The sequence below is a fragment of the Lissotriton vulgaris genome, unplaced genomic scaffold (assembly GCF_964263255.1).
Source record: "Lissotriton vulgaris unplaced genomic scaffold, aLisVul1.2 SCAFFOLD_675, whole genome shotgun sequence".
NCBI lineage: Eukaryota > Metazoa > Chordata > Amphibia > Caudata > Salamandridae > Lissotriton > Lissotriton vulgaris.
In genome coordinates this window covers 416,973-440,634 of record NW_028249837.1, presented here as the reverse complement: position 1 = coordinate 440,634, position 23,662 = coordinate 416,973, and the positions used below count along the sequence as shown (strand labels likewise).

General features: G+C 42.5%; 1 protein-coding gene across 1 annotated transcript in view; it reads left to right on the top strand.

Moving 5' to 3' along the window:
* The window catches only part of LOC147663476 (long-chain-fatty-acid--CoA ligase 5-like), a 225,920-nt gene extending 205,333 nt beyond the window's left edge, over window positions 1–20,587 (top strand). The window contains exons 18-21 of the mRNA XM_086950420.1: window positions 2,610–2,753; window positions 3,221–3,322; window positions 8,407–8,478; window positions 18,880–20,587. Coding sequence (XP_086806546.1) covers window positions 2,610–2,753; window positions 3,221–3,322; window positions 8,407–8,478; window positions 18,880–19,020 — 459 coding nt within the window. The 3' untranslated portion in view covers window positions 19,021–20,587. The remainder of the gene's footprint in view (window positions 1–2,609; window positions 2,754–3,220; window positions 3,323–8,406; window positions 8,479–18,879) is intronic.
* Window positions 20,588–23,662: the final 3,075 nt, after the last annotated feature.

The window sequence follows — 23,662 nt, the reverse complement described above, 5'->3', positions numbered from 1 at the left end:
ATGGCTTCCTGCATTCTGTTGGTCAACAATGCACTCTGGCACATGAGGGCACTCCAGTGGTGCCTCGGCAGGCAACGGTATCAACACAATGGAGGTCTCAGGGAGTCTGTGAGGATCTCCAGAGAAACTGCAGCGGATCTGACTTGGTGAGGAGTGGAAGGCAACCTGTCTCAAGGGAAGTCTTTTCAACTGCCTCCAGCTGTGGCCACAGTGATAACGGATGCATCCACTCTAGGGTGGGGTGCTCATCTGGGAGATCTGGCGGTCAAAGGTCTTTGGTCTCCATAGGAAAGGTTGCTTCACATCAACCTTCTGGAATTGCGGGCGATACGTTTGGCACTCAAGGCCTTCCTCCCTTCCCTTCGCAGTCGGTCGGTCCAAGTCCTGACAGACAACACCACCGCGATGGTGTATGTCAACAAACAGAGAGGAGTAGGGTCGCTGTGTCTCTGCAGACAGACTCTGTGTCTCTGGTCCTGGGTTCAGGACCATCAGATTTGTCTGATGGCAAATCATCTGGCCGGAGTTCTGAACGTGCGTGCAGACAGTCTCAGTCGGCAGTTCTCAGCCGACCAATAGTGGAGGCTCCATCCGGAGGTAGTTCGTCACGTCTTTCGGATGTGGGGAACTCCTCAGGTGGACCTGTTCGCCACTCGCGAGAATGCTCACTGCCCGTCATTCTGCAGTCTCCAGTATCCGATGCAGGGAGCATGATGTGGTGGATGTCATTTTTTCGGCCAGGCGGGACTCCACCAAATCAATCTATTCATACAGATGGTCTAAATTTGTCACTTGGTGTGGAGAGAAATCTGTTGACCCTTTGAAGGCTCGATATACTGCAGTTTGCTCTTTCTTTGGCGCAGCAAGGGTTTGCTGTTGCCACAGTCAAGGGGTATCTTTTGGCTTTGTCTGCATTTCTCTGTTTGCCGAATCAGCCGTCATTGTTTATATCTCCTGCAGTTTTAAGATTTTTGAAGGGCCTTACAAATAAATTTACTCCTACTCCCTTTATTGTGCCTCAATGGGACTTAAGTCTGGTGCTTACTTTCCTGATGGGTTCTCCTTTCGAACCTTTGCACAAGTGTCCCTTGAGACTTTTGTCTTTTAAGACGGTCTTCCTGGTTGCTATTACCTCGGCAAGGAGGGTAAGTAAGCTTCAAGCTGAAGCCCCTATTCTTGACCATTCATGCTGAACGAATGGTTCTTGGGACCAGGGCTGCTTTTCTGCTTAAGGTGGTAACTCCCTTCCATCTAGGACAGTCTATTACCCTTCCTACCTTCTATCCTCCCCCTCATCCTTCCAAGGAGGAGGAGAGGCTTCACCGCTTGGACCCATGAGGGCGTTGAGCTTCTACCTGGACAGAACAAGAGAGTTCAGGGTGGATGACCAGCTGTTTGTTGGATTTGCTGGCTGCTAGAAAGGAAAAGCTGTGCACAAGCGCACACTTTCAAGATGGATCATTCTATGCATCAAGATCTGCTACTCCCTAGTGGGTAAGGAACCTCCAGCCAGAGGGTATAAGGGCTCCCTCTACTAGAGCAAAGTCTTCTACATCTGCTTTGTCTAGGGGTGTACCTATAGAGGACATTTGTAGAGCGGCGACTTGGGCTTCCCTCCACACTTTCGCTAAGCATTATTGCTTGGATTCCGAAGTGAGGAGGGACGCCCACTTTGCGCGTTTTGTCCTCCAGGATTTTCTGATATAGGAGAGTGGACACCCTCCTCCGGGAGTGGGGACTGCTGTGGGACTCTATTCACAAGGTGAGGAATCCACTGGCAGATGTATCTATCAGAAGAACAAATTACTTACCTTCGGTAACGCTTTTTCTGGTAGATACAGTATCTGTCTGTGGATTCCTCACATGCCCACCCGCCTCCCCGTTGTCCACTCTTCTATGCCTTCGATAATGACAATGTTTAAATGTATATATGTTATTCTTATTGATTCTGCATTGTCTTTACACTGTGTGTGTTATCTTGACTATTGTATACTGTGTATATATCTTCTGTTGCCGGTCCGTCCGTGTGCCTCGAAGGCACGGAAAAAAGGGCAGAACTGATGTCATCACGCCGGCGTGGGCCTATTATGGTGTCGGTGACGTCAGCGGAGTCGCGCGCGATGCCGTGCCTCTGTGACGTCGTCCACGTCGGCGCGAAGCTACAAAAAGAATTTCTGAATGTTGCTGACGCAAGGGGATATTCACAAGGTGAGGAATCCACAAGCAGATACTGTATCTACCAGAAAAAGTGTTACCGAAGGTAAGTAACTTGTTCATTTGCATCATTATGCAAGCACCAATAGTTAATTCCTTTTGTGAGATCAGCTATAGAATATGGTAATAAGGTTAATGCTCTGCCTATAATTTCCACAAGGTACCATCCACAAAGATGGAAAAATGTGGAAGGTCTCTGATGCTCTTTATAAAGCCTTTGGTGAGCTAAATGTCATTATTGAATTCCTGCCTCAGACTATCCCTCCAGTCCAACCAGGGGAGCGGATCTGCTCTCGCTGAGCACAAGCTGTGCAAAATGTCACTGTTAGAAGATCTCTTGGTGCATGGAGGTTTAGCAGGGAACGTGCCAGGCTAACAACTGTGCCTCTTTGCAGAACGGGACGCTAAGGATAATCGACCGCAAGAAGAACATCTTCAAATTGGCCCAGGGCGAGTACATTGCACCTGAGAAGATTGAGAATGTGTACATCAGCAGTCCCCCCGTGGCCCAGGTCTTCGTACACGGGGACAGTCTGAAGGTAATAAAGGTCTTCCTTGTCTAAGTGATGCCCTGGCTGTGATGTCCATGATTCCTGAAGCCTTGAGTTGTAGCAGCTGGCCAGATGATGGCTTTGTTTCGCATGGTCACATTAGACTGGATTATCTTGACATGTCACCTTGCCACCTTAGGCAGCCCTTTCCTTTGCCTGGTTTCTTGTGCATGCCATGTAGTGGTCCTCAAATTTTATAAAAGAACAAGAAAATAATCTGTTTTAAAGATATAATGCATGCTTACACTGCAATGCTCATAAGAAGGTTTTCAGAAACTGTATTTGATGGGAAGTAAAATCAAAACAGGTGACATAATCATAAACAACTGCAATAAACTTTGACCAAAGCTACATCAGATATTTTGAGTTGTGAAATAGCATGCCAGTCCACAGGCAGGACCATATTCCCGTGCCAGTGTCTGTAACATAATTGCATATCATATTCTTTTTCCAAGGCTTCTCTGGTGGGTATTGTGGTTCCTGACTCAGAAGTATTGCCGGATTTTGCCGCCAAGCTGGGAATTAAAGGCTCATTTGAAGAACTTTGCAAACATCCAGTAAGCAATATTCTCTCAATGTATGTCTTTAGGCCTCAAACCTATTCAAAATAATTATTATGGCTTTTGAAAAACGCACATTTGGATTTTGCAGCTCCTCTTATTGACATTAGAATAGCATAGCTTCTGCTTCTGGTACGGTGGCTGCAAAGGAACATCTTTTTGATAACACATTTTATTGACGTTACACTATCACAGTGATGGGTACAAAGATCATGCTGCTTGCAAAACATAGTCATAAAAATGATAATCAATGGTCAAGAGAAGATATCATCTAGAACATGAACCAGCAACCTGCTAGCTAGCATAATAATTAGGTTTTAACCCATTGATAAATTTACATGATCCAGCCAGGAGCCCCATAGGTTTGCATGTCTGCGCAGGCAGCTTCCTGCTTCTAATATCATACTCCGTCGGTGTGTAATGGTCCATAGCTCTAATCCATTACATAATTGGGGGGCACTAGAGACCTCTTGCATTTTGCAATATCTCTTGTAGACAGCAGAAGCCCCAAATCTATGAAAGGTTCACTCATACCGCACATATTCCTCCTCTTCTGAGACACCCAAGATGGAAGCAAATTATTTGCCATCCAAGTGCTGCAGATAGATCTATGGAAATCTCACACCAATATTGTTGGATGACTGTGCGTATCCATGCCATAAAAATGTTTGAAATCGCCTACCCTTAGTTAACATCTTAGACAGTTTGTGGAGGGGCCTCTTCCCACCTTCCATAGACGGTGGACACTACGATTGTACAATAGTTGTGCAGCAGTAAAAAGTGCTTAGGTAGACAAACACGAATGTAATCATTCTGATGGGAAAAGGTTATGATTGAATAAGTATGGAAATCATAATGGATCTATGACAGAATTTCGACAGACAGAATTTCGACCTACACAAATATCGGCGTAATTATATCGATTGCAAGAATATCGACGCCCTATGTACAACATGGTAAGTACCAAAATATCGAAAAACTAATATCGATGTTAAAAATATCGTTGTCAAATATATAGTTTTTTTGGGGGTTTAAAATAACATGAAAAATACTGTAAATAATACTTATAAATTACTTAAACATATTTAAATATATTTAATAATGGTAAAAAAAAATAATACATATTTAATAAAAAAAATAATATTAACAAATCATATATAATATATACTTACTTAACAATAATTACTATTCCCACTCCAGAGGGTGCAACAGTAGAGAAAGTGTTGGATAGCGTAGGGGTAAAAATTACTATTCCCACTCCAGAGGGTGCAACAGTAGGGAAAGTGTTGGATGCGTAGGGGTAAAAATTACTATTCCCACTCCAGAGGGTGCAACAGTAGGGAACGCGTTGGATAGCGTAGGGGTAAAAATTACTATTCCCACTTCAGTGGGTGCAACAGTAGGGAAAACTGACCCTGAACACAAAAAATATCCCTTTACCCAAGAACTGAAAACTGACCCTGAACCCTAAAAATACCCATTTACCCAAAAACCCAAAACTGACCCTGAACCCTAAAAATACCCCTTTACCCAAAAACTGAAAACTGACCCTGAACCCAAAAAATACCCCTTTACCCAATAACTGAAATCTGACCCTGAACCCTAAAAATACCCCTTTACCCAAAAACTGAAAACTGACCCTGAACCCTAAAAATACCCCTTTACCCAAAAACTGACCCTGAACCCTAAAAATACCCCTTTACCCAAAAACTGAAAACTGACCCTGAACCCTAAAAATAGCCCTTTACCCAAAAACTGAAAACTGACCCTGAATCCGAAAAATACCCCTTTACCCAAAAACTGAAAACTGACCCTGAACCCTAAAAATACCCCTTTACCCAAAAAAACAAAACTGACCCTGAACCCTAAAAATACCCCTTTACCCAAAAACCCAAAACTGACCCTGAACCCTAAAAATACTCCTTTACCCAAAATTAATTAATATTACAACTAAATTACTTCCCTCCCTATTCCCCTATAAACCCACAACCCGCTCCAGTAGTAAAACATATAATGTATTTAAAAATATACATAAATTATCAATTAATTATTCAATTAATCAATTAAAATAATTCATTGCCAATTAATATTTAATTGCAAAATAAATTAATCATTAAAAAATAACTATTTCATTACAAATAAATTACTTCCCACCCTATTCCCCTATAAACCCACAACCCACTCCAGTAGTAAAACATATAATTTAGTTAAAAATATACATAAATTATCAATTAATTATTCAATTAATCAATTAAAATAAATCATTGGCAATTAATATTTAATTGCAAAATAAATTAATCATTAAAAAATAATTATTTAATTACAAAAAATTACTTCCGACCCTATTCCCCTATAAACCCACAACCCGCTCCAGTAGTAAAACATATAATTTACTTAAAAATATACATAAATTATCAATTAATTAATCAATTAAAATAATTCATTGCCAATTCATATTTAATTGCAAAATAAATTAATCATTAAAAAATAATTATTTAATTACAAATAAATTACTTCCCACCCTATTCCCCTAAAAACCCACAACCCGCTCTGGTAGTAAAACATATAATTTACTTTTATATATTTTTTATTTCTAAAAACATATTAAACACATATTATAACAATTAATTTAAATACTTAACTAAAATTTCTAACACATATTAGTAAATCGAAATTACTTACATCGATATATATGCTATCGATATAAGTAATGTCGATATTACTTACATCGATATATATGCTATCGATATAAGTAATTTCGATATTACTTACCTTAGGGTCGATATTCTGGCCATCGATATTCTGGACATCGATATTCTGTCCCTTCGATATTAGCAACTCGATATAAGTGTAAGTCGAAATTAAAGATTCGATATTTTGACAGTGTACCAATCATAATATAGCCAATTAAGTTTAACATACAGCTGTACGTGTAAGAACGCCATCTGTGGTAAACCAGATCAAGCCACCTCTCCCCGCATTGGTAACGTAACTATTACAGCCTAGTACATAAGAAAACGTTTTTCCTCTTAATATATGGAATTTATATCTTAATCTCCATTAATAGTGAAACATGATGTATGTGGGGTGGGAGGGAGATGTCGAATGGAATAAAGTATAAGTATAAAGAAAAAGAAGAGATGGAGCATTACTTTATCACTCTGTTGGCCTACTTCTACTTCATTTGCATGAGGTTGGAGAAGCTAGGAATCCTTGATACCAGGGGCTGGGAGCTCAGAACAGAATATCTCGTGGTGGATACCCTAGGCTCAAGCAGAGAATTTTCCAACCTCCACGCAGATCGCTGGGTGTAGGCCAAGAAGAGAAAGTTCTTACGAATTTACATTGTTTAAGATCCGCTTGGAACAGAATTTCTAGGAAAACGACCTCAAACTATGCATGTGGGAGGAGGTGATTTTAGAGGGGCATGTGCATGAGTGTGGGCATGCGTCTGGGTGCATGTGTATGACTGTGGGGCACATGTGTGTGTGGGCATGCTTCTGGGTCCATGTGCATGACTGTGTGGCATGTGTGAGTGAGTGTGGGCATGCGCCTGTGTGCATGTGCATGACTGTGTGGTACATGTGCTTGTGGGCATGCACCTGGGCGCATGTGCATGACTGCGTGGTGTGTGTGAGTGAGTGAGTGTGGGCATGCGCCTGGGTGCATGTGCATGACTGTGTGGTACATGTGCGTGTGGGCATGCACCTGGGTGCATGTGCATGACTGCGTGGCGTGTGTGAGTGAGTGGGGCATGCGCCAGGGTGTATGTGTATGACTGTGTGGCACATGTGCATGTGAATGTGGGCATGCGCCTGGGTACATGAGTATTACTGAGTGGTAAATGTGCATGTGGGCATGCGCCTGGGTGCATGTGCATAACTGTGTGATGTGTGTGAGTGAGTGTGGGCATGCGCCAGGGTGTATGTGTATGGCTGTGTGGCGCATGTGAGTGTGGGCATGCACCTGGGTGCATGTGCATGACTCTGTGGTACATGTGCGTGTGGGCATGCACTTGGGTGCATGTGCATGACGGTGTGGTATATGTGTGTATGGTCAGTAGCCTGGGTGCATGTGCATGACTGCGTGACGTGTGTGAGTGAGCGAGTGTGTGCATGCACCAGGGTGCATGTGTATGGCTGTGTGGCGCATGTGAGTGTGAGCATGCGCCTGGGTGCATGTGCATGACGGTGTGTAAATGTGCGTGTGGGCATGCACCTGGGTGCATGTGCATGACTGCGTGGCATGTGTGAGTGAGTGAGTGTGGGCATGCGCCAGGGTGCATGTGTAGGTGAGTGTGGGCATGCACCCGGGTGCATGTGTATGACTGTGTGGTACATGTGCATGTGGGCATGCACCTGGGTGCATGTGCATGACGGTGTGGTATATGTGCGTGTGGGCAGTAGCCTGGGTGCATGTGCATGACTGCGTGGCTTGTGTGAGTGAGTAAGTGTGGGCATGCGCCAGGGTGCATGTGTATGGCTGAGTGGCACATTTGCATGTGAGTGTGGGCATTCGCCTGGGTGCATGTGCATGACGGTGTGGTATATGTGCGTGTTGCATGCACCTGGGTGCATGTGCATGACTGCGTGGCCTGTGTGAGTGAGTGAGTGTGGGCATGCGCCAGGGTGCATGTGTATGGCTGTGTGGCACATGAGTGAGTGTGGGCATGCACCTGGGTGCATGTGCATGACTGTGTGGTACATGTGCGTGTGGGCATGCACCGGGGTGCATGTGCATGACGGTGTGGTATATGTGCGTGTGGGCAGTAGCCTGGGTGCATGTGCATGCCTGCGCAGCATGTGTGAGTGAGTGAGTGTGGGCATGCGACAGGATACCTGTGTATGGCTGTGTGGCACATGTGCGTGTGAGTGTGGGAATGCGCCTGGGTACATGAGTATGACTGTGTGACACATGTGTGTGTGAGCGTGGGCTCGTGTGTGTTGTTCTGAGTTACTGGTCAGTATGTGCCTCTGTGACGAAGGAAATGCCGGTCTTTGAGTTTTTGTTTGCCATTTCAGGTTCTGGTGCTAATAGCCACAAACGATCGAGTTTCCTTATGTGTTTGATATTTCTTTTAGGCAGTGAAGAAAGCTATCATCGAAGACATGGTCACACAGGGGAAAAAAGCTGGCCTGAAATCTTTCGAACAGGTATGTGCATTTCATTTCAAGATGTAGGACCACATCATTGTATTGCATCACACAGCAGACCTTTTTTGCGCTGGCAACATTTCGCACAGAGATCTACTTATGTAGATCTGCTGATCTACAATGAGTCTATGTAATGTCTAAATATTCAAAATTGTTCAAGCAGCTTACAGAACTCGAAGAGATCCCTTTGCCTGCTTCTCTGACACTCTCCTCGACCTCACTCATAGAAATGTGAGCCCAATACACAACTCTCGGTGCAGATAATTCACAGCTTTTCTGATGTCTTTGGCAGAGATGGGCGCTGAGTTGGCACAACTTCTATTACAATCTTTCTGTTTGGAAGACGTTCTGAGTTTTCAGTAATTTTCTTCTATTTTTTTTTTTTTAAGTTTGATTTTATTGAAATAAGAGAACAAGGGGGAAAAAGGAAGGAGGGAAGGGAAGAAGAAACAGCAAAGGGTTATAATAAGAATTACAACTTAAGGAAAATTACAAAGTATAATAAACAGATATTACAATAAGCATGTGAAATATGAGCATGTGCAATATAAAAAGATAAATAAGTGTTCTGCATACAAATAATGAAAAGACAAGAAATAAAAAGGCAAAGTAAATTCAAGGTGGTTTGCAAACCTCAACAGAATCAGGAGCTAATGAGGGGCAAGCAGGAGCGGTGGAAGAGAGATAAGAGACCAAAGGGAGCCATAAAAGGTGCCGCTTGATAGCTAGTGAGATGGGAGTGACATAATTTGTATCCAATCGATGATGGAAACATACTGCATTCCACCAAGAACGATAAGACACATTGGCAGCAAGTTTCCAATTAGAGGTAATAGTGTGGAAAGCAATAGCAATTAAGAGGTCTAGGAGTTGATAATGTCCAGAGGACGGAGGGAGGTCAGGAGACAGGGAACCTAGAAAAATCAAAATGGGGGGAAAAGGGATTCGGAAATGGAAGATTTTCTGAATTTGGGCCCAAACAGAAATCCAGAACTGGGAAATGTGTGGACATTCGAAAAGCATGTGTTTGAGATCAGCTGAGGGAAAAGGGCATGACCAGCAGGTGGAAGGAGTATCAGGTGAGAAACGTGAGAGGGAGAGGGGAGTAAATAAGGTTCTATGATAAATAAAATACAAAGTTTGGGTAGTATTAGCAGCTCTAGAGGTCTTATGAAGTTTACACCAGATCTTATCCCAAAAAAAGGGTGGACCAAGCCTGAGAGAAATCAGATTCCCATGTAACTTCAAGCTTAGATTTTGCCCTATCTACTGAACAACGAAAAGAATTGTAAAGAGAAGAAGCGGAGGGGGAAGATTCTAGCAAGGAGGAGGTAGTCTGACGATCAGTAGGTAGATCACATGAGGAAGGTAGAGACTGAAGAAAGGAGATGAGAGCAGGTAAAAGTGAATCATATTGAGAGCGGGTGTTGGAAGGTAAGTGAAAGGAGGACTGTAATACTGAGAAAGATAAAGGAACACCATGAGAGAGTAATTGAGAAATCCAACATAAACCACGTGAGTGCCAGACCTTCCAGTATATTGTGCGATTGCGAATTTGAAGACGAGAATTGAACCAAATAGGTTGGTCATGAAAAGATTGAGAGGAAGGAAAAGATGAAGACAGGAAGGGATAGAAAAGAGTGCGACAGTGGGATATAATCGGAGTTCGGAGGCGGGCCGGGCAAGAGGTGAAGGACAAAACTTCACGGAAAGTGAAGGGAGAGATGAAAGAAGACTCCATGGAGAGCCATATTGGAGGATAAAAGGGGGGATCATCCGAGAGCCACCGAGCAGTTTGTTTCATAGAAAAAGCTCGATGATACTGCTTAAAGTCCGGAAAACGGACGCCGGAGTGGGCTTTATCTTGTCGAAGGGTCGCAAGAGCGATCCTGGAGCGTTTACCGCGCCATAGGAATTTCGAAAGCAGAGAATCAATTTTTTTAAAGTAGGAAAGGGGAATACGAATCGGGAGCATGGAAAGGGTGTAAAGAAGGAGGGGAGAAAGCATCATCTTGATAGTATTAAGGCGCCCCCACCAAGATAAAAAGAGAGGATGCCAACGGGTGATATTAGTATCCAATTTCTTAGTAAGATAAGTAAAATTAAGCTTAAGAGTGTCCGAAAGAGTAGGAGCGAATAGGACACCCAAGTACTTAATTTTGGAGGGTTGCCACGAGAAACCAGATTGGGCGAAGTGATGATGGAGGCAGAGAGAGTTTAGAGGAAGAACCTCACATTTGTCAACATTCAAACGATAACCCGATACGGCAGAGAATGAAGAGACTTGTTGGAGAAAGGAAGGTAGGGAGGATGAAGGGTCATAACAATAAAAGAGGATATCATCCGCATATACCGATAATTTAACCTGCTGGGAGCCAAAATGAAATCCGGAAATGGTATCATCCTGACGGATTTTAGTAAGAAAAGGTTCTAAAGCCATAACGAAAAGAAGAGGAGAAAGAGGACAGCCTTGACGTACACCCCTATGCAGGGAGAAATAATCGGAGGTCATACCGTTAACAAAAATGGAAGCTTGAGGATTAGAATAAAGCAAGGAAATGAGGGAAATACATTTTGTAGAGATGCCAAACCAGTGAAGAGCTCGAAACATAAAATCCCAACCAATCCTATCAAAAGCTTTTTCTGCGTCTAAGGATATAGCCGCAAAGGGAAGATTGAGACGGGAAGATTTGCTGATAATGTTAAGGAAGACACGCGCATTGTCCGAAGAAAGGCGACCTTTCACGAACCCAGATTGTTCCGGGCCAAGTAGGTCAGGAAGAAGAGGATCCATTCGGAGAGCAAGAATCTTAGCTAATATTTTGAAGTCCGTGTTAACGAGAGAAATCGGGCGGTAATTTTGCAAAGAGAGTGATCTTTATCGTCCTTGGGAATCAGGCAAATCAAAGCCTGCTGAAAAGAACCGCTGGAAGCAGAAGATGAAATAAAGGATTGGAAGAGAAGGAGGAGTTTAGGAAGGAGGAGAGAAGCAAAGTGGGAGTAGAACTCAACAGTAAAACCGTCGGGCCCAGGAGCTTTACCATGACGCAGCTTAGAAACCGCCAGAGAAATCTCCGCTAGGGAAATATCAAGATCTAATGAAGCGAGATTAACATGGGAAGTAGGAGTGGAGGGTAATGCTTGGAAATAAGAGTCAAGATCAGAGGTTGAGGGAACGGATTTAGGGGTATATAAGGCATCATAAAAGTTGACAAATTCAGAGAGAATGTCCTTATCTTTAAAACAAGAGACACCTGAAGAAGTACGGATAGATTCAATTTTCGTACGTTCCTTCCGGATTTTCAAATAGTTGGCAAGGAGCTTTCCCATCTTATTCTTACCACCGTAATATCTGGAATTACATTTTAATAACGTGTTAGAGGCTGCTTCGGTCGTGAATTTGTTGAAGGAGATCTTCGCTTCGATAAGACGCTTAAGGGAGGAATCGGATGAGGAGGAGTAATATTCAAGCTCCAAGCGTTTAATATCTGACAGGATTTGAGCCGATTTAGCTTCCCGAAGTTTCTTTCGTTTCGCGACGAAGTTGATAATAAAACCTCTAGAGGCTGCTTTAAAGGAGTCCCAAACCACGACGAAAGATGAATCAGGAGTATGATTAAGAAGGAAGAACTCATTAGCAAAGGTAGAGAATTCGGAGCAAAATTTGGGGTCTTGAAGCAGGGTGTTGTTAAATCTCCATCTGCCAGAGGGTGAGGAAAAGGGGAGAAGATCTAAATCCACAAAGACAGGGGCATGATCAGAAAGAAGGATTGAGCCTATTTCAGAACGAATGGCATGTTGAGCTAGGGATTTGCTGAGGAAAATGTGATCGATGCGGGATTGGGATTGGTGCGGGGGGGAGAAGAAACTGTATTCCCTGAGATCTGGGTTGCATAATCTCCATATATCCACTAGGGCGTTGTGTTGGGAGGTCTTGACAAATTGAGAGTGCATTTTAGAGGGAATAAATCTAGTCTTAGAGTTTCGGTCCAGGAAGGGGTCCATAATTTGATTGCAATCACCCCCAAAGAGAATATAGTCCCCAGAGAGGGAAACAAGCTTGTCCGAGATAGAGGGCCAAAAAGATTTATCAATTCCTGTAGGAGCATACACATTGAATAACGTGAGTGGAATGTTATCAATTAAAAGGTTAACAATGACCCAACGACCATTATCATCACATTCGTGCGAGATAGAGGTAACATTTAACTTTTTGTGAAGTAAAATCACAACACCATTCTTTTTTTCAACAGTAGGAGAGCAGAAAACATGGCCCACCCAACAACGTTTCAACTTGAGAGCCTCCTCCTCGGATAAATGAGATTCCTGGAGGAGGGCAACATCTGTATGCAATCTAGCAAAATGCGATAGAACCCTTTGCCTTTTGATGGGATTGTTTAATCCCTTAACATTCGAAGTTGTAACTCGGAATAAAACAGTAGAAAAAGATTGATAAGAAAAACATGCTTAACAAATGCAATGAACAAGAAAAAATTGTAAAAATTAGAAAAGAGAGAAAGAACGAGGCTAGTCGAGTGCAAAGAATAAACAAATGAAGATTGAAGAGAAGAAGAAAGAAGAGAGTATTGAGGTACAAAAGAGAGGAAAGAAGAGTGCAGAAGGGAGGGGGAAAAAGGAAGAGAAAAAAGCAGAAATGGTAAGAAATGTCAGAAGGAAAAAGGGAGGAGAAGGAACAGAAGCAAGAACGAGCAGGAAGACAGTACACGTCCAAAACGGACGACTGAAAAACATACTTACGAAAACACCAGAACAGGAATGGGGGTGGCGGAAGCGGGAGACAGCGACAGTGACAACCGGGGTCGACACCAACCCTCCAAGGTACGAGACAAAAATGGGCAGCAGACATGGATTATAGGATACGGTAGGAAGGAGAGGAAGGAGACATACCTGAAAAAATGAGAAAGAACAATATTAAGAGAGGCTAGGGAATCCAAAAGGATCAAGAGAGTAAAATATGTAACGGAAATTATAACAGGGCCAAAAATTAAATGACATCCATAATGGTAAACATCAGGTGAGGATAACAACCAGGGATAAAAACATTAGGAGAAAATGCATCACAACTGTCACAGGGAGGGATACTGAGGAGAACGAAAACCATGAGGAAAGGGAAACGCAATACAGTAACAACGCTAAATAAGAGAACGCCAAGGCTTCATCATGTAAGAATCAAAGTGAATAAGAAGCCAATCAACCAGGTTTGGAAGTGTCCATAACATCCGTCACGTGTTGTTGAAGAAAGGCGCGCAGAGTTGCAGGATCTTCGTATGTTGTCGTCTTATCTTTGTATGTAACCTTGAAAAGACACGGATGCAAAAGACCATATCTGGCGCCAAGAGCACGGAGTTGAGGCCTCATGTCCAAAAATCTCTTTCTCCGATCCGCAGTAGCCCTGGAGACATCCTGAGAGAGGTATAGACGATGTCCTTCCCACATGATTTGTTTTTTGAGTTTGGTGGCTGAAAGGACCTGCAAGAGGTCAGTGAACTGCAGGAACAGCATGATGACACCCCTTGGCTTCGAGGTAGTCTTAGGACCGAGGCGATGAGCGCGTTGGATGTTGATGGAAGACAGGTTCGGAGCATCCAGAATCTTGGCCAGGAAGGACTGGAAGAAGAGAGTGGGGTTGGTCCCCTCTGTGAGTTCCGGAAGTCCGTATAAGCGAAGGTTGTTCCTGCAATTTCTATTTTCCAAATCCTCAGTTAGATTTTTAAGTTGTAGGATCTCTGATTCTATTGAAGAGATACGTGAGCAGGTGGAATGCAAGGAGTCTGAGGAGAGTTCAAAAGAAGAAACTCGGGAGTCCAGTGATGTCCATTTTTCCTGCATGGCCTGCATGTTGCTTGTAGTGGCCTCCATAAAGGGTTTGAAAGCCCGTAGTTCCTCTAAGATGAGCTCCATAGCAGAGGCAGCAGAAGAGGCACTCCCAGGAGATGGCGGGCCTTTCTTCAAGCGTTTGGAAGATGTTGAAACTGAGGAAGTAGACAATTTGCCTCCGGATTGACTCTTAGGAATAGCGCCCTGCTGAGAATCAGATTTAGCCGGCATATTCTCTTCCATATCTTGTGTAGGAGTATCAGAATCAGAACTAAGAGGCAACTTCGATATCGTGGCTATCTTTAAATTGCGCAATTTCCCCATGTATATTAGGAGAGGAAATAATAAGACAATAGAGCAATAGGGCCTCTTATGACGTAGTAAATAGCGCAATAAATACAGCCAATGCAGTTAGAAGGAGGACTTTACCTCAAATTAGCATAGCGACAATGGTTGAATTGAAGAGTTGAAAACCGTTTGCGACAAGCATGAGGGAAGAAATGTTGCTCCAGAAGGATTTAATTGTAGAAAACAATGGAAGAAACATGAGAAGGCAGGGCGCACATCCATACATGAACACAGAGGTGGAGGAGCAAAGAGGGACGCAAAAGGCGATGCGTCATATACTGCTGAAGCGCTGTGAATAGAAGTATCCTGGGTAAAGTATGCAATGTCAAAAGCACAAAAAGAAACAGCGCTTGATGGGGGAGCTGTTGAAGAAACAACAGCGGATCATAATATAAGTCTGAGGGGCATCAGGTCGTGAAGAGAATCACCAGAATCTCAAAATGGCGCTCATAACTGTAATGGCATGCCACAGATGTTGAAAATATGCATGGTAAAGAGGAATGTCACTTTGGAAGCTCACCAGTAGGTAGAAGGGTGAGAAGCGCCCACCAGAAGGCGAAGGAGCAGAGCAGGAGCCTGTAGAAGCCTCCAGGAGGCCGTCGCTCGATATCGCGGCTGCTATTCAAAATGGCAGCCATATGCCGCTGGAACGGGACTTCGTCAGGAAACACCTCCGAAGTGACCAGAACCGGGAAACAATGAGGGCGCTAGGCTCTCCTCATATTCCGGTGCAGAAGCGTTGGTGCATGTCCGCTGCAGATGCGGGATAGGAGCCTGAAAGCGATGAGGTGCGGAGGTCGGTGACGGAGCCTCCGGGTCACGCCGCCATCTTAGCCGGCGTCCAGACCACGCCCCCCAGTAATTTTCTTCTATAAGTCATCGGAATGGGATATCGGATTTAAGTTGAAATTGAGGGGGAAGTCTCTTCAATGAATTGTAATAATATTGAACCTGTTTACAAAATTAGCTGGAAATAAACTCATGTCGAATAATCTGACTGGATGCCACAACTACTCATTAGAATCTCAGATTGTTAGTTTTCCAGGACTAGTTCTGGAATTCTTTGGGGAAATCTATGTTACTCACAACTGCCACCTTTTATGTATGACTAAATGTATATATTGTACATTTACATATGCTTAAAAATAATGCTTATAATTGTTTTTCTCCGTATGGAAAATATTTTTACCATCAAGAACCCATGTTCTTGAAACCTCCACTAATTTCGGGGTGTTCCCCACCCCCTTCCTACCAAGAATACACATTTACTTCTGCTGCTAACATAAATGACATAAGCATTATTATCAGGGTAAGAAACTGGTAGTAAACACTAGTGAATACCAAGAAACTCGATAGTTTAAAGGTGTTCACCTATCTATGGAAAACGTTTCAAGTAGAAATGCCAACACCCTCCCCAGTTTTTGATCTGGAACTTCATGAAGTCGTTTTTAAAAAAACACAAACGTGAAATCTGTGTCAAATTTACAATGACTGTGCAGTTTTAAAGAAAACAAATTACAGGGGAGAGAGGGAATAGTCATTTAAAGTCATTTCAGCAAAAAACACTTTAGCATCATAATTCTATGCAATATTTTTAAATGCTACATTTATAACAAAGAAAGTCAACCAGAAAACAACATTTGTATTTCAATGTATTACAGGTAGCAGTAAAAAAACACAGGTACTTTTTAGGTCGAAACGCACCAATGCACCAGACAGCACAGCTCTCTGGTTTGCTACAGACATCTTGGGGACATTGAGAAAGCTGATATACAAATGCATTCTACTCTTTGCTTACCATTGGCTTTGTGGTTTGTGACTCACATTTTCTGACTTTCTATTTGCTGGCTTTATTTGCTTTACGCTGTCCAGCTTGAGTTTGTCCCTCTCGTTGCCCAAATCCTGTTTACTGTATTCTTCCATTAACTCGCTTTCGGTAAACAGGCCTTTATGTCTTGCTCTTACCGAGTCACATTTGCTGTGCATTCAAAGCCCTAGGTCAAATGTATAGCTCTCTCTTCCAAGGGACCTTGGTATTAACTTTTCTTTCTCTGACTTCAAAGTGAGAGAATTTATAAGACAATCCTGCTGAGTATCCATGTACGAGGAGAGGCTGTAGGATGGTTTTTCTAGCACACAACAAAAAAAAATAACAATGAACAGTGCTGATCTTTCAGAATATATCAGAATTAGTGCAAATGAAGCACATTTTTTTGTAGTTCTGGAAAGGAATATTTGAATGAGATCAAAACACATTATACACTAGGTGGTGGCATATGCACACCATTGTTTGTGTGCGGTAAAACCCTATTTCGGTGCAGATGTAATAGTCATTTCAATTGAAAATGGGTTGTCTGTAATGGCAGTGCACTACCACATAATGCATACGCCACACTACGCCACTCCACTTTATGCCCTTCCACTTATGTCACACCACTGCATTCTATGATACTCCACTCCACTCTGTGACATGCCACTCCAGTCTACGCCCCTCCACTCTAAGACACTCGATGGCACACCACATCACTCAACTCCATGTCACTCCAATCTACGCCACTCACTCCATGACACAACACGCCATTCCACTCTACACATCCTTTTACTACACACCACTTACCCCTTTCCAACTACCCAGCTTCAATCTACTCCACTCCAGTATACCCCACTCTGCTCCATCTTATCTACCCCACTCCACTCCCATCTATCCCCACTCCAACCCACTCCAATCTTCCCCATCCCACTCCAATGTACCCCACTTCAATGTGCTCTACTCTTACCCAATCTATCCCAATCCACACCACTACGATCCAGTCTACCACACTCTACTCCAATCTATTCATCCCCTCTCCACCCTAGTCTATCCCGCTACCCTCCAGTCTACCCCACTCCACTCAAATCTACTCCACTCCACTCTACCCCGCTCCACTCAGTCTAACCCAATCAACCCCACCCCACTCCTATCAAACCCATTCCACCCCAATCTACCACACTCCACTCAGCCCCTCTCTGCTCCAATATACCCCAGTCTACCCTACTCCAATCCAATCCAAATCACTCTTCTCCAAACTACCTGACTCCATTCCGTTCTACCCCACTCCATTCTATTCCACTAGGCTACACTCCAATCCACCCGGTCCAATTTACCTCAATCCATTCCAATTTACCCCACTCCAAACTCCACTGCAATCTACCCAACTCATCTCCACTCGAATCTACTCACTCCACTACAATCTACCCACTCCAATCTACCACAATCCACTCCAATCTATCACACTCAAATTCCCCAAACTATTCCAGTCCACTCTACCACACTCCACCCGACTCTACCCAAATCTACTCTACTCCACTTTATACAATCTACACCCATCCAAACTGCCACACTCCACTCAAATCTAACCCACTCCACTACAATATAACCCACTCCACGCCAATCCCTCCCACTTCAATCAACCCAGCCCACTCCGCCACATTCTATTCTAATCCAATGTGAGGAGTGTTTTATTATCCTGTCGGAGTGGTGCTCTTATTCCATCTTAGGTTGCAGCCTTTAAAAATGTAGTGAAGGGATGAAGAGTGAGAGATGAAGAGAACACAGATTATATTGGTTATTATAAATTATTCTGCTGGTCCACACACAATTCTCTTACACAACAGCTGCAACCACAATCCTGTGCTGAATATAACCTCCATCACTTTTAGCAATAGATTGGTGAAAGGCCACTTTGTCACAAGCGGGGCCTATTGTAGGCCACAGGCTAAATTTTGCTGGGAATGCTACTGACCCTTTGGGGCTTCAGGCCACTAGCATGTCATTGGGAGTTAGGTGGGTAATAGTACTGCAGTGCTTCTAGTGAAAAGTATTCCACAGACAAGTTCTGGGTGCACACCATGTTATTCTAGAGTTCAGAAGTAGACTACAGTCCATTGAATTGACACTCCTCCACAGTTGAGCCCTAGTTTGTACAAGGTGTTGCTTAACTTTTGGAATGAGTGACACCCTAAAATGTTGACAAATCATTCAAACCTTTCCAAATGAACAATTGCAAAGAATACACATACTAAGGAATACTATTTTTTACTTTCAATGTTAGAAACAAAAATTATAATAGTCGAGTTGTTTACAAGCCCAAACCATTCCGTGCACTTATTTCATGGTAACCACCAATTGCAATACAAGGCATTTCACAAATTGACCTTTTCTTTCACTTCCATCAGGTCAAAGACATTCACATTCACCTTGAGCTGTTATCCGTCGAGAACGGTCTGCTGACACCAACCCTGAAGGCAAAGCGAGCTGAGGTGTCCAAGTACTTCAAGAGTGAGATTGAGAGCCTCTACGCGGGTCTCCAGGAGTAGATGTCCTCCACACAAAAGGATATTGGACTGTTTAATGACAGCACCCACAAACAAAAGTCATAGAAGTCTACTTTTCTAACCATCTTACCTACTTATGTTGGTTGGTTGGAACATTTGCCCAGCTGCCCAGCGGGTGCCAACTGGAGAGTGGACTATGCATTTCGTACCACACAGCTCTTGACTGCTGAGTAGTTTTACATCAATTGCACTACAGGAACCTTGTTCAATATGGATGGCAATAACAAACCTGAGGATGTATTTCTTGGCCTGCGATCCTCTTTCAGAATGAGTGAACCCTTCCCAGTGTCGGCAGGCTGTCTGCGTCTCCACTGCGTGAAGAACAGTGTTCCAGTTTAATGCTGTGGGGCGCTATACCAGCCATGTTTGATCCAGGTTGTGTGGGCGGTCTTGAGGTGATCTAATAGAAGCAGGCGGTGCTGCTCCCGAATTAGGTATATTTGGTGCCAAAGTTATGCCTATTTAGTGGCATACAATTTTTTAAAGCTCCTGTATTTAAACCAGCAGACGTCATTAGCCCAGGAAGGACTGACTAAATATCCTAATAACTGTGCCTTCCCAGGATGAAGGTGGGCACAGATTTCTGGGGCACAAACCACGCCATGGCTAGTTAATCACACAAGTAAGCAGTCTAAGCAGAGGCAGGCAGTATTTTTTCTACTTAAAAATTAAAGATGTACCCAACTCTGTTAGAAGGATTGCAGGGAGCAGTGGTGCTTTAAAAAAGCCCAGCAACAAATTAAAGGGATTTTTTGAAAGAACCAAATGGTGCCTGCACCCACACAACTATCAGGCGAAAGTCTGGTCTTGGGTATGTTAAATACCAAGATGGAAGATGGCTACATAGATATGATTAAACAATGTGGAAACTAGAGTGTAGTGAGCACTGTAAAAGATGGGAAACCCGCTCAGTTTGTGTGTTAATGTCTAGTCTAGTGAGCAGTCACCCATTAGCCCTTGCTTGGCCAGTGGGTTGAATCATTGCTTTAACATGTGGATACAAAGACAATCTCATCCCTGCATATTCTCTATCCCCCTGGCATCACTGTGTGAAAGCACTCTTCAAAATATACATTAAAATGATTGTATTCCTGGTGTAAAACTATATACTCCAATATTTGACAAACATGCACTTTTGTTATATATGCTAGATGGTGAAACTGCTTTTGTGGATAGGACATCACTTGGCTGATCAAAAAAAACTTCCCTTAAATGCGTTGAATTTAACTTCCGTTAAGCGATCTTGATCCCATAAACCGAGGAAATGTGACCTTATTTGCCAACCATGTTTCTTTGCCAATGTATCTTTTAAAAACAATAACAATGGAATTGCTTCAATGGGTGTCATTGTTCCATATGTTTGTACCAGATTACCAGAAAGCAGTAACAATGACAGCAATATAATATGTTTTATTGTTCCGTATATATTTATACCAGATTACCATGTATCCAAGTTTATGCTTATTAGTTCTAAAATAACAACTATTAGGATGAATATTACACAAATGCTACAAACATATTCAAACATTAAAATGGCACATTTTCCATCCATGGACTCAGATCTCCCATGCATTGTAATAATTCAAAGAGTAAAAAATAGACGATGGCCAGTTAGGCATCACTGTACGGTTTTTAAGTTCAAAAAGAATTTTATTAGGTAAAAGCAAGGTGTCAATACAAAGTACAAAAGCAATTCCCCCAAAAAATATTAACAATAAAGTAAAGCATTATGTCAAAAGTAATAAGAAATAACTGAAACCAAAAACGGGCTTTAAAGCAAAACAGAGAAGTTACACTGGTTGTGAATATACAACAATGCAATATTGTGCAGGTATAATAGGATAGTGGAGAAATAAGGAGTGTCAAGGGTAATCAAGGAGGTTTAGAGACTTCTTGTTGAGCAGGCCATAAATGAAATGAACGTTTAACACATATATCAAGATATAGCGTAATTGGAAGCCACAAGTCCATACGTTTCGCCGCCATATGAATAGGAGAGACAAATGCAGTATCCAATCTATGATTATGACATAAATTTTACCACTATGCTTTAAAGGAAATGTTTGAAACGTTTTTCCAATTGACTGTAATCTGCTGAAATGCAACAGCCAACAACAAATCAATAATTTGAACATTAAGTGAAACATCCTCCCAACAAGGGGAAAGACTACCCAGAAAAATGTGAGTGAAGGAGAAAGGAATGTGGGTATGAAAAATCTTGTTAATTTGGGATCAAACTTGTATCCAGAAATCATGGACAGCTTTACATGAGAATAACATATGAAATAGAGTAGCGTGTGGGGAGGAGCAAGTCCAGCAAAGGTCTGGGGTTGAGGAAAACCTCTTGCTAAGTTCATACGGTGTGAAAAGAAGTCTATTATAAATGAAAAACAGGGATTGTGTCAAGGTCGCTGCTCTAGATGATTTGCGGATTTTAGTCCAAATCGTATTCCATAGAGATGTTGGCCAAGATGTGGCGAAATCACATTCCCATTGTTCTTCTACTTTAGTTTTGGGCCTAGTGGATTCTGTGGTATGGAGGTACTTGTAAATAGCAGAGGCTTTAGACGTGGTCCGCAAAAAAATATGGAGGTGTGAGATGGGAGTAGGAGGTCCGGAAGGGGCACAGGATTGTGAGAGTCGGGTATGAGTCGACATGACTGCTTCCTTGAGTAAAAGGTATTTGCGAGCAAAGGAGGTAGGTAAGTCAAAAGATTGGTTAAGTGTAGGGAATGGTATAAATGTAGAGTTAAAGAACAATTGAGATACCCAGAGTAATCCTTTTTGCCTCCAGGACTTCCAGTAAAAGGGCTTATTGTTAATTAATAGGTGCATATTGTGCCAAATGGTGGAGCTAAAGAGACCAGAAATTGTAGTAAGGGGGGGAGATGTGGAGGATAAAAGCAACTTGGTGGTGAATTTATGTAAGGGAGTGGATAGTGAGGGCGGTTTGCGAGAGAAAGATAAGAATTCAGCAAAAGAGAAAGGGGAGAGTGTAAGACGCTCAACCATGACCCATAAAGGGCATGGAGCAGCAGGATACTGTAGCCAAAAAGAAGCTTGTCGCAAAATAAATGCTTTCTGATAGGCTGGAAAATCCGGAAAATTACCTTCACCCTCCAAATTTGGTCGTATAAGTCTGGTGAGAGACATCCGAGGCTTCTTACCATTCCAAAGAAAGGAAGATAAAATTGAGTTAATTTTCTTTAAAAATTTTGAAGGGATGGCCACTGGAATTTTGGAGATTGTGTAAAGAATTATGGGAGACAACATCATCTTAATAGTATCGCGAAGACTTCACCATGACAAATAAAGAGTGTGCCATCTGGACGTTAAATCTGAAATTTTCTGAATGCACTTGTTCAGGCGGAGAGAGACTGTGTCTGAGATTGAGGAGGTAACATATAGACCTAAAGATTTAATGTGAGAAGAACTCCAAGTAAAGTTGGAAGTACTAAAATCGGGTTTGAATGTAAACGTTGTAAGGTCAAAATCTTACATTTATCGTTGTTAAGTTTATGCCAGAAATGAGGGAGTAGTCACGTACCACATCAAGAAAGGCAGGTATGGATTCAGTGGGATTAGATATAAAAAGCTGAATATCGTCGGCATATGCAGCCAGTTTGATATGAGAATGCGGGGTTTGGAAACCATGAATGTTAGGGTGTTGGCAAAGTTTGGAAAGGAAAGGCTCCAAAGCTAAATTAAAAAGTAACGAGGACAAGGGGCAACCTTGACGGACACCTCTGTCTAGGTAAAAGAAGGAGGATACCAAACCATTGGCACAGACTGCCGCACGTGGGTTAGAATAAAGAAGGGATACTAAAGAAATTAATTTGGGGCCAAAACCAAACCATTCGAGGGTCGAAAAGAGATAAGTCCATTCAACCCTGTCGAATGCTTTCTCGGCATGCAATGCCATCGCTGCAAGAGAGTGATGTAAATGCAAGGACTTCGACAGGACATTAAACAGAAGTCTAGTGTTGTCGGTGATATAGCGTCCTTTAACGAAGCCAGACTGTTCCGCGCCTAATAGGTCAGGTAACAAAAGATATAATCTGGCTGCAAGCTATTTGGCCAAAAATGTATAGTTGATGTTAACTAAAGAAATGGGCCTGTAATTTTTGCAGTATTTAGTGTCCTTCCCCTCCTTGGAAATGAGGCAGATGTGAGCGTCAGAAAAGGAACCTGAGGAGCTACCTAAAGTAACAAATGTGTGTAGCAGGGAATGCAATTTTGGTATGAGTAGGTTTGAGAAATGGAGGTAAAATTCAACTGTGAAACCATCTGGTCCAGGAACCTTATCTTTTTTAAGATGTTGGAGTGCGGTGAGTATTTCTTGCTGGGATATATCTGATTCTAAAGAGGTAAGATCAATGGGAAAATGTTGAGGTTTGTGTATGCTAGAGAAGAAATGAGATAAGGTTTGGGGGGAAGGCTGAGTTTCAGAAGAGTAAAGAGTAATATAAAAAAAGAAAATTCGGTTAAAATATCAGCATCCTTGTGTTTGAGGTCAGAGTTATTATCATAAATAGATTCAATATTCAACGTATTATGTTTGACTTACAGATAATTAGCCAAAGTCTTCCCAGCTTTATTCCTACCCACATAAAATTTTGCACTT